The sequence below is a fragment of the Alligator mississippiensis genome, chromosome 3 (genome assembly GCF_030867095.1).
Source record: "Alligator mississippiensis isolate rAllMis1 chromosome 3, rAllMis1, whole genome shotgun sequence".
NCBI lineage: Eukaryota > Metazoa > Chordata > Crocodylia > Alligatoridae > Alligator > Alligator mississippiensis.
Genome location: NC_081826.1, coordinates 205,526,267 through 205,544,588, shown reverse-complemented (window position 1 = coordinate 205,544,588; position 18,322 = coordinate 205,526,267). Strand labels below are relative to the sequence as shown.

At 43.5% G+C, this 18,322-nt stretch overlaps 1 protein-coding gene across 10 annotated transcripts in view; it reads right to left on the bottom strand.

The window, feature by feature from the left end:
- The window catches only part of AOPEP (aminopeptidase O (putative)), a 313,993-nt gene that overhangs the window by 267,429 nt on the left and 28,242 nt on the right, over positions 1 to 18,322 (bottom strand). For all 10 annotated transcript variants that reach the window (XR_009460997.1, XM_019478015.2, XM_019478016.1 and 7 more), the window contains one exon: positions 13,831 to 14,790. Coding sequence is in view for 9 of the 10 variants with exons in the window: in XM_019478015.2 (XP_019333560.1) it covers positions 13,831 to 14,636 (806 nt within the window). In the remaining variant the exon portion in view is untranslated. Of the gene's footprint in view, positions 1 to 13,830; positions 14,791 to 18,322 lie in introns of those variants that run through there.

The window sequence follows — 18,322 nt, the reverse complement described above, 5'->3', positions numbered from 1 at the left end:
ATGTGCACTGAACTTCTGTTCTGTTACAGGTTTAAACCAGTTTATCATCACTTAAGCTGGCTTATGTGCAACTTCTATCCCTAGCCCAACTAATCAGTAAATACAGGCAATGTAATTTTCATGAAGTGGTGGCAACCCTCAGTCCCAAATCATGCTGAGATTTCTTTTCTGTTTTGTATGTCTCTTAATACATCTGCAAGTTCCCAGTGACTCTAGCATCAGTTCTTCATAGTTTAGATGTTCTTGTTTTCGTTCTGTTGAACAAAATGTCACCACATGACAACCCAAGCTTCAATGGTGCCATTCTGTAATTTAACAGTGCTAAGTATGGATCAGGGTCTGGCTCCACAACATTTTTTCTCTAGGTGCTTTATTATCCTGATGTAATTTCCCATTATCCTCTTGGTAACTAGGTGACATGTCTAAATCTTCAATTCAGTGCAAACTTCTTAAACTCTTGCCTGCTCAGCTGTCAAACATTATGATGTCAGGTATGCCATATCTAGCAAACGTGGAATTGATCTGCAGGATCACCCCTTTAGATATAGTATCTTCTAGTTAGGTTCTCTCTCAGGGAACTAAAAATAATAGTCTAGGACAAGTACAGGCCCTTTTTTCAAGTCAATAAAATTATATCTTTGTCTGGTTTCCTCCAGGAGTCACTATGGGCAATGTTGCACTTGATTTGGTCTCTATTTTTAGTATGTGACAAGCTCTAACAGCTTTCTCAAGGTCAATTTTCACTTCAGACCAGTATAACAACTCTGTGACCCTTCTTTCAGGTTTTTCAATACCTAAATGACCTTTGAGTATCTTTTTCAGTTTTTCTGTAACATCTTAGGAATCACCATCCTGGGGCCTTTAAACAAAATCCTATCTAAGGCTGAATCCCGCTTAAATTGAATATGCTGTCCTGGATGCTCTGTACTAAGAGATTTAATTACTTTCTGCACAATTTCATCCTTTGCAATGACTGTCACAACGACAGGGCATACTTCATCTGATAACACAGCATTGTGCATTGCATTGTGTTGTGTTTTTAAACAGACTGACAGATACATAACCTACCTCTAGACTCTGCCCTACTGCACTTTTGTAAAATATTCTACTACAGCATGCATTTGCAGGCACCAAATCTCTCTAAAGGCTGGATGCAATCTGCAAGTCGTCACTGGTAACTGAAAAAATATTTTCTGTTTCTGGGAGGGGAAGAGAGCTATTGCCAATGGTGACTAACACTGGATCACATAAATAAAGGCTAGGGGTGCACCAGTACAGATTTTTGGAGCCAATAGTGATAGCCATTTTTTAAGGAGGCATATCGACCCATACCAATCCGTTTTCTGATACAGCTGCATGCAGCTAGTAAGTCTGTTATGGTGGAAGGGAGAGGGGAAGGGGAGGGGCAGATCAATGCCCCTGCGGGTGAGGGAGGGAGTGGGGCTGGGGCAGGCACTGGGATGGGGCAGGGCGTGGGATATAGCCACAGCTCATCCGGGGGGCACAGAAGGGGAAGGTGGCTCCCGTTGCTGCACGCACCCCGGGAGGACACCGGAGGGTGGGGGGGGTGTGCCCTGAATATGTGTGGGGCGTGTGCGAGGTGGGCTGCAGCTGCAGGCTGGGGCTGACATTGGAGCAGCCCTGGGCAGGCGGTGGCAGTGGCACTGGGAGGGGCTATGGGGGAGGGCTGCAGCCACCCCAAAGATCACTGTAGCCACCCCATAGTCCCCCTCCCACCCTGCACAGATCCAAGGGCACTCGCCTGTTCATGCCCTCCCAGATGAGCGGTGGGAGTAGCAGCAGGAGCCACTGGATGAGTGGACAAGCTGCCGAATGAGCTGCACTCACTGGCAGGAGCCGCCCTCCCCCCGCTCCCTGGTATGAGACGCAGCCCCATCCCGTGCCCCCTCCCCTGCCCCACCCCGGCTGGGCAGCACCTACTCCAGCCCCACATCCTCCTCACCATAGGGGCCCCCCCCACGCCCCTTCCCTTCCACCACAACAGACTTACCACACAGCTCTCCATGCTGCCGACTGTGCTCCTCATGGCTACGCACATGCACAAGCCATTTATCAGCCGAACTATCAGCCACTTCAGGTTGATTTCCAATATAGACAATTTGCTTTATATCGGTGCCAATCTGATATTGGACTGATGTACCAGTGCACCTCTAATAAGGCATGAAATTTAGGCCCTATGGGCTAAAGCCAAAGCTACCTTCTCTATAGCTACAAAGAGACATTCATGTTACAGGATCAGCTGTGCTGGGACATCTCTCAGCACAGCTGATGCAACTGATTAGCAGAAACAGATATCACCAGGGACTGTTGTCCTGCGGGGTTAGACCTTGCCACTTGTTGGGCTTCAGGGGCCCAATTGTGCAGGATAACAGCCTTGGGGGCCTGGCCACAACCCAGAGGGGTTCCGGGGAACCCCACTGCATTCCCTGCTCTGTCCCTGCGGACACATGCCCCACAAATTCCCTTGCAGAGAATCCTGAGGTGCATATTTCACACTGCAGAGCAAGGGAACCCCATGTGTTCCCCCTTCTGTGTTTGAAGGCATGGTCCCAGGAATTCCCTGTCAGGAAATCCCAGGGCACACATTTCATGCTATAGGGCAAAGGAACCCCACATGTGCTCAGCTTTGTACTTGCAGATGTATGCTCCCTGCAGGGGAATTCCCAAGGTGCACATCTGCAACCATGGATCAGAGAATGCTTGGTGCTCCCTGGGGTGCTCCTGGGTCGGGGGCAGGCATCTGGGGCCATTATCCCACAGAATCAGGCCCCTGAAACCCTGGGAGCACCTGCCCAGGGTGGCTGGAGAGTATGGTCAGCCCCAGACTGCCAGTACTTCCGCACCATGACCAATCAGACGTTCACCAAGAAAAGGCAGCATAGACTATTACAAGCAATCATTGTGTCACCAATTTTGGAGTATCTGGGGTATAACAAGAGGCAGGAACATGTGTTCACTTAAGTTTTGTGCTGTCATAACAATGTTTGTGCTGTCAGGACAATGTCTGTTTGTAGCCTACATAAACAAGCTGACGTTCAGTTTGTTAGTACCCATGACACACAATCCATTGGCCTCCACTTTTCACCACACTTCTATAAAAACTGTGCCAATACTCTCCTAAGCAACCTGTTTTGTGCTTACTGTTAGAACACCTCAAGTCTGGGGCCTCTTAAGATTTGCATTCCATATCTATGGCAAATCGCTGCACAGCAGCATAGTCATCTTCCTGGTTCAGGCAGCTAGATTATGCACCAATGTCCCTAAATAATTCACCATTCTTAAGAATCTTTCTATACCTCCCTTGTTGGGAGGAGGAAAGAGGGGAAGCAGGGCTCTACATGCTGGTTTCAACTTAATACTGGCTTAAAACTTGTTAATACTTCTCCTGGGATTACTATTTCTTTACACAAATTTACTTTTTATTTGTTTTGGGGGTTTTATTTGGAGGGACTAGTCGTGTGAAGATGAAGGGGAGGGAGAGGACACGATTGCTTCAGTTTCTCTTTAGGCCTCTGGTTCTTTTCTAAACTGCTCAACACCTCTGGTTGCACTCTTTGACTGTTTGTCTACAGGTCAAAAATGTCATCCAGGTATAGTGTGTGACCATGAAAAAAAAAAGTTTTATTCTTTATTTGGGTGTCAAACACATCCCAAATGTCAGTCCAAGGATATAGTGGCCCCTCACAGGGTATGCCAGGTATCTACAAACATGTGCTGCTCTAGGGCATCTGCCAGAACCATGCTGACACATCAAACAGATAAAGATCTGACATCAAGCATCTCTTTAAAATTTCTCCCCTTGTACATAATGGGAAAAATTATCTTTTCATGCAATTATTTCTTTTAGATACATTTAGAAGTGAAAGGTTCTATCATTTTTCTTCTGCATGATCATTAATTGTGTTCACGCAGATAGTTCTACTTGCTCTATGATTCCCAGAGCAATGAGCCTATCCAGTACCCTTTCTAGTCTCTACCTTAGGGTAAGGGAGAACTTTTTAAAGGCAAGATCTGTGAGCCCTTTCAACATCTTGTACTCTTCTGAGAGCTTCCCGCCTTGGAAAGGGAAGCTCTCCAAACTGTTCCTCAGTTGTTTCAGGCTGCTCATCCTCCATGGAACACATCTCCCTGATCAGACCAAGAACCTGACATATCTTCAACCCAACCGTACACTTCCCTCTTCTCCCCACCCCGACTGCTATTACAAATAATATCTTTTCCAAAGTATTTACACATACATTTAGTTCCATACTTCCTCAGGTGAGTACAGCTCACCACTGAAAACCCTGAATGTTATGCCTCACCTTCTACCTGCGGCTTTTCTACAGTGCATATATCATTGTTTCTAGCACCACATTGACTTGTGACCCACCATGCAACATAACCTGAATATATCTTCCATTTGCCTTTAGGCTGATATTCCATTAATCTGCCCCAACATCAACCTTTGTTCCTATGAAGAATTCCTCTGACCAAACAGTGGTGTTTTCCTCTGTGCAGGGTGTGCACACAGCTGATAATTACAAACAATTGCAAAGGTATGTAATCCTTTGCAGGTCTTGCAGTTTTCCAAATGCCAGGTGTTGTCTTAGCTCGTGTTGCTTTCTCAAGGCTTTGCTTCCTCAAATAACTTTTCTTGTAGTATTATGGATTCTCTGTAATATACACAATGCCAGAACACTCTCCATCATCTCCAAGTTTCAGTCTGGAATAGGCAGCTTCCTTTACTTGGCAAATTCTAATTGCCTTATCAAGGGTTGAATTGGGGCCTGCTAGAAGTCTCTCTCTGGGGGTATGCCTACACAGCACAATATCCACATTTTCTCTCAGCAGAGTTAATTAGTCCAGCCAGAGCACAGTGTTAATGTACCTGTACTTCTTCCAGAACCCAAGCTAGCTCATTCAGAGCTAACTCACGTATCTCTACGTGGCATGGCACTGTGCCATGCAGACATAAACCAAATGCTCTGGCCCAGGTCTTAGCCACGATCTAGTGTCTTATTAAGAATTCAGTTAGCCTGCCAAAATTGCAGAATTGTAAACAATCGAGGGTGAAGAGCCAAATTCTTCTATATTTTCACCTTCTTTTTGTTCTTTATTGAAGTCTCTCTCCTAGGTTCCTTTTTGCATGGAGTACAGTACTCACATTTCTGTAATACAGTTTCATAGCTGGCCTCTTCTTCCTGAGATAGCCGAAACTATTAAAAATATGAAAGTGATTCAGAACCAGCTACTATCAGAAAAGTGTAGATGTGTACTGATATATCGGTCACATATCGGATCAGCACTGCTAAAAGGAAAATTAGCATTATTGGCTATTGGCTTTTTTTGCCCAGTGTAGTCAATCGTGTCACTGATAAATATAATATGCCTTCTGGTGGGGGTCCCTGGACGCCACATGCATGCACACAGCCAGACAGTGTGGACAGCAGTGCTCTGCAAGTGAGTCCATTGAAGGGAAGGACTGTGGAGGAGGGAAGGGGCATGGGGTAGGGGCAGATTAAGGTCCCCACTGTGAGGGAGGGAGTGGAGCAGGGGCAGGCACTGCCTAGCCAGGGCAGTAAATCAGACCCCAGGGCAAGGAGCAGGATGGAGTGGCTCGTCCAGGGGGTGCTGAGGGTGGGGAGGGAGGACAGCTCCCCTCCACTGAACGCACACCTAACGGAAGCGTGGAGGAACATGTGCCCCCGCCCCACTACCACCCCCATGGATTTGTGCACAGGACAGAGGTGAACTGCCCACTGTGGGTTCAGGGCCAGGGGCAGCACCAGCCTCTTCCTGGTGGGAGGGCTGGGCTGGGGATGGGCTTGGAGTGGGTGGGAGGGGGGCAGGCCCAGCAGCACAGGGCAGGTGGGTGGCAGTGGCAGGGGGTGCTATGGGGGAGCCAAGGCAAATTTTGGGGTGGCTATAGCTGCCCCTAAACCTCTAGAGCCACCCGTGCTTGGGGCACTCTGCTCTGCTGCACAGAAGAGTGCCCCGAGCAGGGGCAGCGCAAGGAGGGTGCTTGGTGGGGGGCTATAGCTGCCCCAAAATTTGCCTTAGCTCACCTGTAGTCTCCCCTCCAAGCCCCGCCACCCACCCTGCTCCTGCACACTCCGAGTCCAGCTCTGGCATAGCTCTCCCACCAGGAAGAGGCTGGCACCACCCCTGGCCCACAGCCTGCAGCAGGCAGCCCACCTCCACTTTGTGCAAAAATCCAAGGGCCACATGCCCTCCCATGCTTCCCCCAGGGATGTGCACAGCAGTGGGGAGCTGCCTCCACTTCCAACCCCCTGGATGAGCCACCCACAGCTCTGTCCTGCTCCCTGCCCAAGCCCCAGGGTCACATTCACTGCCATGGCTGGACAGCACCTGCCCAACTCCCTCCCTTACTGTGGGGGCCTTAACTGCACCCCCACACACATTACCTTCCTCATGTCCCTTCCCCTCCACAGACTTACCTGCAGGGCGCTGCTCTCCATGCTGTCCTGCTGTATTCCTGTAAATCGGCTATTGCAGGGGTTTTCAACCTTTGTTAATAAGTGTACCTGGTGGCTGGCCCCGGGTGGGGGGACAACGGGACGACGGGACCAAGGGGTGGCACACGGCTGGATGTGGAGCAGCAGCAGCACAAGGGGGTGGGGGTGGCAGTGGTCGCTGTGTGAGAGCTTCCCTCCCCACCATGTCCGGCCAGCTGATAAGCACCTCTGCTGCCCACAGAGGGGCGCCGCTGCCTTCGCCCCCACCGCCCCCAGCCCTGCTCTTGGGAGGGAGTAGGGTGGTGGGTGGCGTCACTCTGTTCCTGCCCACCCATGCATACCTGCTAGGGCCTTTCCAAGTACCCCCGGGGGTATGCATACCCCCAGCTGACACCCCCGGGCTACTGGATCATTATCAGTTGATATGGCCGCTTAATAATCAGCTATCAGTATCACTCTGTGCTGGCACCACAGCTTGTAAATATAGATAAAAGCACTGTTTAAACCTCCTCCAGGTTTTCTCTACATTTCTTTTAACTGCTCTATTCTTCTACACAGCATTTCACTTTACTCCTGGAGTTGCATGTTGTTCAGAACTTGTACTGAGACAAGATGTCTGTCAGAGGTCTTCTTCATTCAGCATCTCAGTTCTAACTGCTTAATATGGGCACCTATACACATGCTCCAAAGCGTTCCGATTAGAATGAGTCGGAGCAGACTTGACTAATCGATTAGAGCGCCCCCACTGCCATTTTGAAATGTGGAACACTGAATACACGAGACGCTGCAGGCTTTTTAATTAGAATGCCTCCTGAAACGTCCTGCACTCCACCCCGGAACGCATATAAAAATGCACCAGGCAACCAGTTCCAAATGGCTCATGTCAGAGTCTTGAGATCATTTCCCACAGGTGGAAGGGTTTGTGATAATCAGCCTGCCAGCTGTCTAGACTTCAGGCTCCTATGCAGTCACTAATCTTGCTTCATTCCATTCTCTTTCCAGCACTAAGGAGCAAAAAAATGATCCTCACTACATTTCGTCAAAAAATAAAAAAATAGCATTTTTAAATTTGAAAGCATCTGAAATTGACCCATTTTTCATTTTTATAAAGCATCTTTCAATTTTCATATTTTCCTAGAAACATCAAAACCTTAAGAGCTCAGAGAATATGTCAGACTGCATCCTGCTACAGCAAGTGAATTTGTACTGGAGCTCCTTTTTCCTTGATTTCTCCCCTTCTCTAACTGTATCATGCCTTTTTCTCTTTCCTTCCCCTTCTTTTATTGGTAACAGGTAACTCCATGACTGAGCCTCATCTGCTGAAACCTCAGAGTGGACTTCAAGGAATATCATCAAAAGCTGAGAGCAGATCTTGGACCAGATAGAGAGGATTATCTAACTGAATCAATCCAAACTTTCAATATGTTTTGCTACATGGCCGGCACGGGCAAGCGGTTTCACTGAATCAGTAGACCCACACTTAATTTCTACATAGCTACTAAGTGTATAGTTCCAAGTCTGGCCTCTAACTACTACATTGTCCAGTTAAATGTTGGGAAATAGCTTCTCATTTGCTGCACAACCCACAGGATATAAAGCAATTCTTTCAACCAAGTGATGATCTCTTAAGCTTTCATTTAATTCAATGGGGGCCAATCTTTGTGGCAGGTATGCCTACCTCACCTTATCCTGTGCTCCCTGCCCATTCTGCTGTGTGCCACACAAAGAGGCTGCTTGTGCCACTAGTGTCACATATGTCATAAGCTGGCAACCTCTGATTTAAATAATAATTAAATCTGTATCCTCTTAAATTTGCAAAGATATTTGTCTGAATGCAAAAGATGAAGCCTTGCTTTATTCAGTCTACAGAGAGACCAAAGTACCTTAGTCATGGATGCAAACTGCCTCCATATAGTTCTATAACAATGGGGGCTGCCACAAATTAAACCCTGTGGCCTCCCTGAGTGCCACTCCAATCCCCTTCCCCTACCCAACTGTTGCTCTGCTTTCTACTTCCTGCCCTGTGCTCCCTACCTAATCTGCTCCTCTTTTTTCTACTGCCTGCCCTATTCATTGCTGTTGCCATATTTCATTTATGGCAAGCGTGTCATAGGTTGGCCACCTCTGTCATATAAGATCTTAACTATGAAATCTAATGATAGTGTAATTAGTCAAAAACCATTCTTGACTCTCTGCAAATATTTTTAGAAACGTTACTTGCCAGTATAAAAATATTCAAAATTAAGAATGGAATAGAGATCTTTGGTTACAAATATCACAAAAGTAGAAGGTGATCATGTGCCTTTGTCTTTAGTTTCTAAACCAGTAGAATAACTGAGATGGGAGAGCAGGGGGCTGCAGCCCTGGGCACTACCTTTGGGAGTTACTACGGGGTGCAAAAATAGTGTCACTGCCAGCAGCCAGCACTGCTTGGTGCAGAACCACTGTCTAGGATGCAGCCTTTGAGATCAGAGGTTCTAGCTGCAACTATGAGTATCTTCTGATTTCCGATTTCTCAATAAGTGCTCAAGAAACATGTTTTAGCTACCCATATGCTAAATAAATCCAAACAGACTTTAAAATTAATTGATGAAAAGCTTTCAAAAAGGGACAAATATATTAACAAACCCACCATTAACTGACCCCAAAAGAAGAGATGGTAAAGGTTCATCCAGGTTTGATGAACTAGACATGGATGCTCAACCTTTGGCCTGTGAGCCAAATGCAGCCCATGAATGCAATACATTTAACTCACAGGGCTCCCCACAGGTTGGGAAATTTGGCAGCAAGGGAGCAGTGGCCATGAATACAGCCACTTTCCGCACCCCCACCCAAAATTCCCAAGCCCCACATGCTCAGTCAGAGTCAGGTCCTGATCCCTTCCCCCTGGAAGGCTGGGCCACACACCCCTTTCTCCAAAGGGCTGGGTTCGGGCCAGCCACAACCCCTTGTCCTCCATAGGACTGGACTGGGGCCGGGTGATGCCTCCTTTTTCCCAACAGGGCTGGATTGCGGCCAAGCCATACCCCTTTTCCTTCCCACAGGACCAAGCTATTCCCCCTTCTCTCACTGGTGGGCCCAGGTAAAGTCCCATTCCCCACTTGAGGGGTCAGGCTGCCCCTCAGCCCCCCTACACATGGTCAGATTGGCTGGACGTGGACCATCTAGCCCACGGTCGAACCAGGCACTGCCCATCCAGCCTGCTGAGAAAAAAGGCTGAGCATCACTGGACTACAGCAGTGGTGCTTAACCTTTTGGCTGCACAAGCCAGAGGAGTGGCATGGACCCCATCTGTGGGTCCACCAGGCCCCAGGCCTGGCACCACCCCCTCCCTGCCCCATGGTCCAGGACTGGGCCCTGGGGCCCAGCACTGCTCTTTTCCTGCCCCACGCACCAGGATTGTGCCCCAGGGGCCTAGCACCACGCCCTCCTACCCCACGCACACCAGGATTGTGCCCTGGGGTGGCTGGCACTGCATTCTCGTGCTCCCTGTGCACTGGAGGCACATCCCCAGATCTACCACCTCCCAGGCTCCCACACCAAAATTGGGCCTTGGGACCCAGCATCACCCCTGCCCAGCCTGAGTGCTGGGATTGGGCACCAGATCCAGCACACATGACCCAGGGCTCCCCAACGGGCCGGAGATTTGGCAGCAGGGGAGTGGTGCCACCGCTCTCCCACAGCCATATTTCTGAACCTATGGGGAGCCCCACGGGCCAGATGGCACAATGCAGCCAGCTGGATTTGGTCCATTGGCTAGAAGTTGAGCAACCTGGGACTAGAATATTTCAGAGTATGTTTCCTGAAATAAATTTACTGAATTTCTGCTGCATGTTAGTGTGACTGACAAGATACAGACACCTAGCGTTAGAATCACAGAAAGTTAGGGCTGGAAGGGACCCCAGGAGGTCATCTAGTCCAACCCCTTGCTCAAACTAGGACCATCACCAACTAGATCATCCCAGCCAAAGCTCTGTCTAGCCGGGTTTTGAAAACCTCCAAGGATGGAATTTCTACCACCTCTCTGAGTAACCTGTTCCAGTGTTTTACTACCTTCCTAGCAAGGATATTTTTCCTAATATCCAACCTAAACTTCCCTAGGTGCAACTTGATAACAGGATAGTCATTGAAGTTAAATACATGCATAAGTAGATGCAGAATTTGGGCCAAAGACAGTTAGCTCTTTGGGACACAAACAGTCTTTATTTATTCTAATTTTTGAACATCAAATAGAAGTGTATTTTTGTTCCGGACACAGCTATGTGGAAAAAAGAGGACGTTCAGGTCATATATCATCAATATGATTGTCAAATGAATTAAAATTGCAGCATCCTTATTAGAAGGAGTAGTGAGAGTAAGGCAGAAAGAAGCTAGGTTAAATTTCACAACCCAGCTCGAGCTCGCAAAGTTGTCCATTATGAAAATTACCTTTAAAAAACAGAATATATTTAATTTTCATAAACATTAAGCATTAAATACTAGAATTATATTTTAATAGTCCTAATTAATCAAAATGTTTGAATAGATGCCTAACTTTGAGATTCTGAATAGTTTCACTGACTTCTGTGATGCTACTCCCATGGTCAAAGTTAAGAAAACATGCTTAACCATCTTCTCGAATCAAGAAAATAGTCATTTTTCACAGTCTTCAAGTGATATCCTATTCTACATATCCTTTCCATAAGGATATTGATACAAACCCAACACTTGTTTTAGAGATGCTTTTGTAAGGCCTGATATTAATGGAAATGTTTTCATTCATGTTCTCTAGTAATATTTTGAATGAAAATATACTTTTGCTTAGCTTTCAATGTTATCTAACATGGATAATATTTACTACCCAAGCACTGTAACCCAAATATTGCAATATCATGTATAACTGGAAAGTTAAACTTTAAAAAATAAGGAAGAATCAATCAGCTTTTTCATTGTCCCAGATGAGTACCATGTACAAACATCAGTAAAATATATGAAAACATTGTTCCATTTCAATATTTATGTAATGATGGGTAAAACTGGTGAGTATTTTTAACTGTAATATTCCATCTAACATTGTCTCTGAAAATCTAATTTTTGGAAGAAAGCAAAAAGGAATGGTTTCATTTTTCTTTTTTGCCCCATAATTCATTGATTTTGTAGAAAGGATCCCAAACACCTGTTATTAACTTATCAGTCTAACGCCTCATGGCTGGACACAAGCTCTTACTGTGACCATTAATACATTTTTCTAGTATCAAAAAGTCACACAGGGAATCACTGGAATTCCATGTATTCTGCCCTATGCTGGAAAAAGGAATGTGCTCTACATGTCCATATTAATTTCCTTAAAACTATTTCCAAATATCTCCACTCATACAAATGCAGCCAACAAATCCTTGTCTAGCACAAGTGGTGTTTAAAACAAATAAAATAAACGCCTTATATAATACTTGCTGGACACTCCACATTCAAAGTACTGTACAAACAAGCTAGGGGAAGCTACACTTAAAATCAATATGTTTGTTTCTTATCATTCATTTGAGTAACTTTCTACAGAATTAACATGCCAAATTATAAACTCCTTGGGGGAAAATTTAATACTGGGTCACTGTAAAACACCATGCACATATCAAATATATACATAAAAATATGTGCTAATATATAAATAAAATAAAATAAAATGACTCTTCACTCACATATTAGCAATATACTTTATTTCTAGAAATAAAGAAAGGAAAGAAGAAAAATAAAGGATAGTATGCTGTGCATGGGGCAGAGAAGCCACTCTTTGCAGTATTATCTTCTATTAAATCCCATATCACAAAATTTGAAATAAAGGATTTTAATAACTGTGATTCACAAATGACTTATTCTGATGACAGGAAGTAATTCCTGGAATACTTTCATAAAAAGCCCTGTACTAGACAGAAAAATAAAGTGCCTGAGACTAGCTGTACCATCAGACTTTCTAATGCAAACATCACCAAACATTAGCCTTTCTAATACAAACATCATTGTCTTTTCTCTTCCGCATGAAAGCCTACACACTTCTGTGAGACTCCCATGAGCTGCCTCTAATATAAGCAGCAAAAACAAGAGCACGATCCTTTGGAATGAAAAGAGAAAAAAATTCAGTTCAAGGGGACTTAGCGATTCAGTCTATAAAAATTCTCTTGATACTCAATATATTAACTAGATAAACCCTCACACACACAAGTCCCAGGATAGCTGATTTTGAGAAAGTTGTAGCTTCAAGGCTAAAGTGAAAACCAGGAAGACACTGATAAACCAGTGTGACTGTGGGCAAGTTGGGCTCTTTATGCTTCATTCAACATAATGGCAAACAAGGCAGGACTTCATTGGAAAAAGAAGAGAAACCATACCAATGATATCTCCCGATAAAGATAGAAAATGTCTATTGATTTGTAATCAGCACGAGCCAAGCCATTCTCTCATTAAAGACAGTTTCAAGGTTCGATACTAAAATGATCTAAATGTCCTTTATGAAACTGCAGGGCATGAAGCAGCTCTCAAGTTGCACAAGTGTGATTAAGATAAGATACTCCAAGTCTCTTTTAGGGGATGGGTTGCAAGTGTTTATTGAACCTGATTCCTTCCCACACACAAACTTGATGCCACAGCAAATTTGTTGCTGCTTCTCAGCTATCTCAGTCAAAGAACCCCAGACCAAAATGCAAGGATGCTAGTCTGAGAGACAAAAACACTTCAGGGAAGGGGTCTGTACCTTTAAGAGTTCTGTACAACACCATGCACCTTTACAAAAGCTATCTATATGATAACCATGTTTCTCACAAACTCAGTTGACAATTTAGTTGTGGTCAATGTATTTTGCATGATGTACAAAGGGAATTTGAGAAGTTGGTTAAGCAGGAAAAGGTTCTAACTATGATTCAATACAGTATTTTTTAGGGAAGAAAAGACTAGTTTGTGATCACTTCTCTGTCGAGTATTATGCATACCAATGTTTATCCTGTGTGATCTGTTCCTTGTGCAAGAAAAAGGAAAAAGAATGTAGAATGCTTAAAAGTGAAAGTAGTCTATCATGTACACATCCTCTTCTCTAGCCTGCACCTCCTCACTCCCCTCACCTCCCTCAATTTATACTCAATATGCAGCACAATCATTTACTCACAGCCCTGAATAAGCAGACTGAACAAACAAACACACACAGCGATGCGTCTGAATTGGGTTCATCTGCTTTTCTTCAGCCTGGCAAAATTCAAAGTAAGGATGAAAAGAAAACAGTGGAAAAGCACGTTCATCTGCTTCACATGGTTGCTCATCCTTGAATGCATCACTTTAAATTCTTTTCCCCTATGCACAAAATTGCCATGTGTTTAGCTGTACATACCTGCCACTCTGGTCTGTGGTCCACGTAACTGATCTTCCCTCTGGCTTTGTTTTGTAACAGATCCTTATTGCACGAGGAAAGTCTCTTGGTATCCGAATCCCTGCCTTCCTTATCTCCAAGCTCCAAGTGCTAGTGGTAAACAGAAGCTCTCCACAACCAGGCGCCTGGCTGCAGCAAGTGTAATAGTAGAGCTGTTCCTCCCACCGATCCGCAGGTAAAGTCACAAGTTCATGTACAATCTGATTCCTGAGATTTCCCAGCTCTTCTGAACCCTCAGTTAGCTTGGCAGACCTTGTAAATTTTTCAATACCTGGCACAGCAGCAACATCCACCTCCTCGACCTTTAACACACATAAATCACAGCAGTCCAATACCAGCAGAAAATCCTCACTCCCATGATTCTCTATGTCACAGCACTTCTTTGAACTAGAAATCCCAGAAGCCTGTGCCCTGTTGCTATGGTTACCATTTTTATCAGAAGTATCTTTTTCACCTTTACCACAGACAGCAAAATCATTATATCCAGTTTTAGATGAGCAGGCACTTGCATTTGTCACAGGAATGTGGCAGAGTTCAAATGCCCGAATTTTGAAGGTTTCATCTGACCGTGGATGGCAGACTCCTTCCACACTACTGCCTACTTTCCTGAAACTGCTTCCAGTCTCAAAGAAGAGAACTATGCTGCCTTCAATAACTTGGCTTTTAAAATCCACATCCAAGTCCAATACGTAATGCTTCATTAGCATGTGGCTAGTGTTGGCCATCAGTGGCAAATCATCCTTACTAGGGTCTAGCTGTGTCTCCATGTTCCAGTTGGCTAGGCAACAGCGTTACCAATTCTTAATCGCTTCTTATACAACATACTTCCAGTAACAGCCAGGGTGTTCAGCCTCCCAGTGCTATAATCGTTGATTAATATAAGTTAGTATAAGGAACTGCTGTTTCACCACTTCTCTTACTCTGTAGAGAGGAAAACAGAGAACATTTTAATCAAGTGCAATGGGTATATTACAAAGTTATCTACCTTCCTCTGCTAGTAAAAATTCAGAACCTAAATTCCTATACTGACACTGAGCCTGTTACCCAAGAAAGGACTTCAGGCTTTGATAGCTAGAGTAGCAACCAGACTAATTTATCAGACAATTACAGAATGTGTCAGAAAGAAACAGTTTCTAAAAATAATAATGTTTACCAACACAGAAAGATATAAACTTCAATATAGCCTTACTAATGACAGTCCTCTTTTTGGTCCAACACTCAGGAAAAGAAAAATTGCTATGCAAGACCAAACTTAATTTATTACCACATATCTTGTTTTTAAAAATGCTAAATGCATTGTTTCTAATTCCTTGCCTGAAATGAAGGTGATTTTTTTTCTACTGTGATTCTAAGTAACAAGTGTGAATGAAAGCTAAATGGTCTCATATGTTTTATACTTTGAGAGTAATAATTTAATACATACAATGTAACTCCAGGGATTAATGTACTTTTCACATTATGACTGCTCTCATATCAGCACTTCTAGTAAATTACAAGAAAATGAGCCAATTTACTAGAAGTGCATTCTAAGTATTCCTTTGAGATTGCTCATGGAGATTTTTCAAATTTATACTTAAATACTCAAGGTATATCATTGCATCTTAATAGCTAGAAACCCATTAACATTCTGGATAATAGCCTTCTTATGGCAAACAAAAGGTCTTTTCACTGGAAAGGAAAATATGCAAATACCTATAAAAAGAAGAAAAATTAAAATGCATCAACATCTGTCACAACAAAAAGGCAGAAGTTCTTCATACAACTTTTGAACCATTATGGATTTTTTTTGTTGCACTATAGTGATCAAGCTAACATAAAATTGTACAAAATAGTTTAGCTCACTGATGCTTTCTTTGCTGAACCAAAATATTTTCTAGCATATATTATATTCTATTTCTATCCATGTACTGAGTATGTGTATCAAGAAACCTCAGGATAAGAAAATAAAAAAAAACCCTCTTAACTCAAGCTCTTACTGTTCCTTCTCTAGGGGAGACTATTGAATAATATAACCTCTGAACTTGTGTATGTATCATTCTTTACCTTTCTAAATGTGTTCGGTTGTTAGTTTTGGTTTCTTTTGAAACTAGCTAATTTAAATCTCTATTATTCAAGATTTTAAAAAATGAATTAAGGCATACTACACACCATATTCTGGTGACTAGAAACAGAAATTCTAGAAACCCACCATTAGGACATCTAGGTCATGTTCTGTTAGGTCAGGAACACTGTAAAACAAGTATCCAAGCTCCTTTCAAAAAAGTCTACAGTGGCCAGGCATTCTTGAGGTATTGTTTCACATCCAGAAAGACCACTGACCAAGATCACCTGAGACATTTGCACATTGGTCTCCCATGCAGAAGTCAGCCTCCTCCATAGCTGCTTGTTTCTTTTGAGAGCTTGTGGAACCTCTATTGAGCTCCATGTCCATGGGAAAAGGACTAAACTGTCCTTCACAGCCTCAGGGAGACCACCCAAAATAAAAGTAGTACAGCTTGAGGCTCTATTATCTTTTCTATGACTTCCCACCTCATAGGAATATCCCTCAAAAGGAGGATTTCTCAGTCCTGGTTGCACAGCTCTACTGAGCCACTAGGATGCAGGTGGCAGCAAAACCAGGCTGACCACACGAGGCCTTTACCAGTGGAAATTCCCAGTACGTACAGAATAATTTAGAAGATACCTTTGTTGAGGTTCTCCCTGCTAGTTTCTTCCTGCTGATATTTCTATCTGAGAGAAGGTTTCCCTGTTTAATTCTTTTACTATTAATTATAACCTTTTGTGCCACTCTTGATGCTTACATACTATAACCTTTGTTGGCATTCTTGATGCTTACATGCTATGAATATTTACAAACAGTTATTGTGCTCCCCTGCCTTCTTAATTATCACTTGGCCAAGCTTTCTGAACACAATCAGCTCTTCTGGAATTGAATCCTTCAACCGGATGCATTAATACAGACTCCTAAACTAATGCAGTGTCCCAGTGAAATCAATACCTTTGCACAAGTGTAGGAATTTGCCCTAGCAGATCCAAATGCAGACCTAGCTCTCTCAATTGTGGGTCTAACTTCACCATTTCCTTCCCCCAGACACCCTACTTTTATCTACTTGTTTATCTTATATGGACCCTATGACTGAAGCAGAAAGGGACTCTGTACTCAGAAAAAACAGATGGAATAGGAAAATTTGGTGAACACTGGTAACAAAAACCACATCGAGATTCAGGAAACTGAACACGGACAGAAGAGCCATGTCTTCTGTTCATCCATCAAACAATGACCCCACTCTATATCATGCTTTGTGTTGAGGCCCAAATGAAAATATAAGCAGCAGAGCCAAAAGCTCTAAATACTACAATGTGTGCTCTAATATTGATTTTGCAGTTAACTTCATTTTCAGTCATGAGTGTGATCTGGATTTTGTTCCTAACTATCACAAACGTTCTGTCTGCCTTCAACAAATATCTTAAGTTTGGGGAGGCAGTGTTAGACAAGACAGCATTTGGATCTCCTGATGAAAACCATTATATCAAAAGTAGGAATTGTCATTATCTCTTTGCCTCAACTTTCCATACATAACATAAATTATTATTATTATCTGTACCTCACAAGGATTTTTGTATACTACAAACTATACTAAATTCTCAGCTGCTCTCATGAGGCATACCATGGACTATCCTATAATATCCTAAATGGAAGTTCTGTGCACATAGAACAAAATGTAAAGTTTAGAAGATGGATTAATGTATTCATAATTAGGAAAATGTGATTAAAAGGTGACAAAGATATTGTATGACTTCTATTCCTGAATATGCCCTTACACTGAATTTTAATACCACTCCTCTGGTAAGACTGTGTAAACAAGATAGATGTATTTATGTTTAACTTTTTTCTATATATATTCTTTATATGTTCCTCCCTCATCACGTGCACTCTTATCTTACCACCTTCCAAAATTAAAAATTCTGCACATTAAATCTCAGTCTCTCTCTTTTCTGCCCAGCCAGCAAGGAATGGATTTAGTTTATTTTGTGTTGATGGGCTTCAGGCTTGGGTTTTTGGTCTTTTTGGTTTTTTGTTTGTCTTATTTTTTTAAACAGACTCTTACTGTAGGAAGACTGTCCAAAGCCATAGGTTTAGGGGTTTTTTCTGAAAATGCTGAGATTTTACAGCCATCCTAATATTTTCAGTGGTAATCCCAACTATATGAGCCCACCATCAAGAATGCTCTGTCCTCTGTTCAAAAGTTGGTCTCAAGACTGACATTTCCACTGCTGCAGTGGAACATGGATGCCATTTGAATCCTAGCAAATCACACAATCCACTTCACAACCTGAGATAATCTGCTGCAAGACTCTAATGAGCAAAACCAAAAATTTAAATTTGGCTCCAGTACTCAGCAGGGAAATAATGAGACAGCATAACTTAGATTTTTAAAGGTTCAGGGTTATA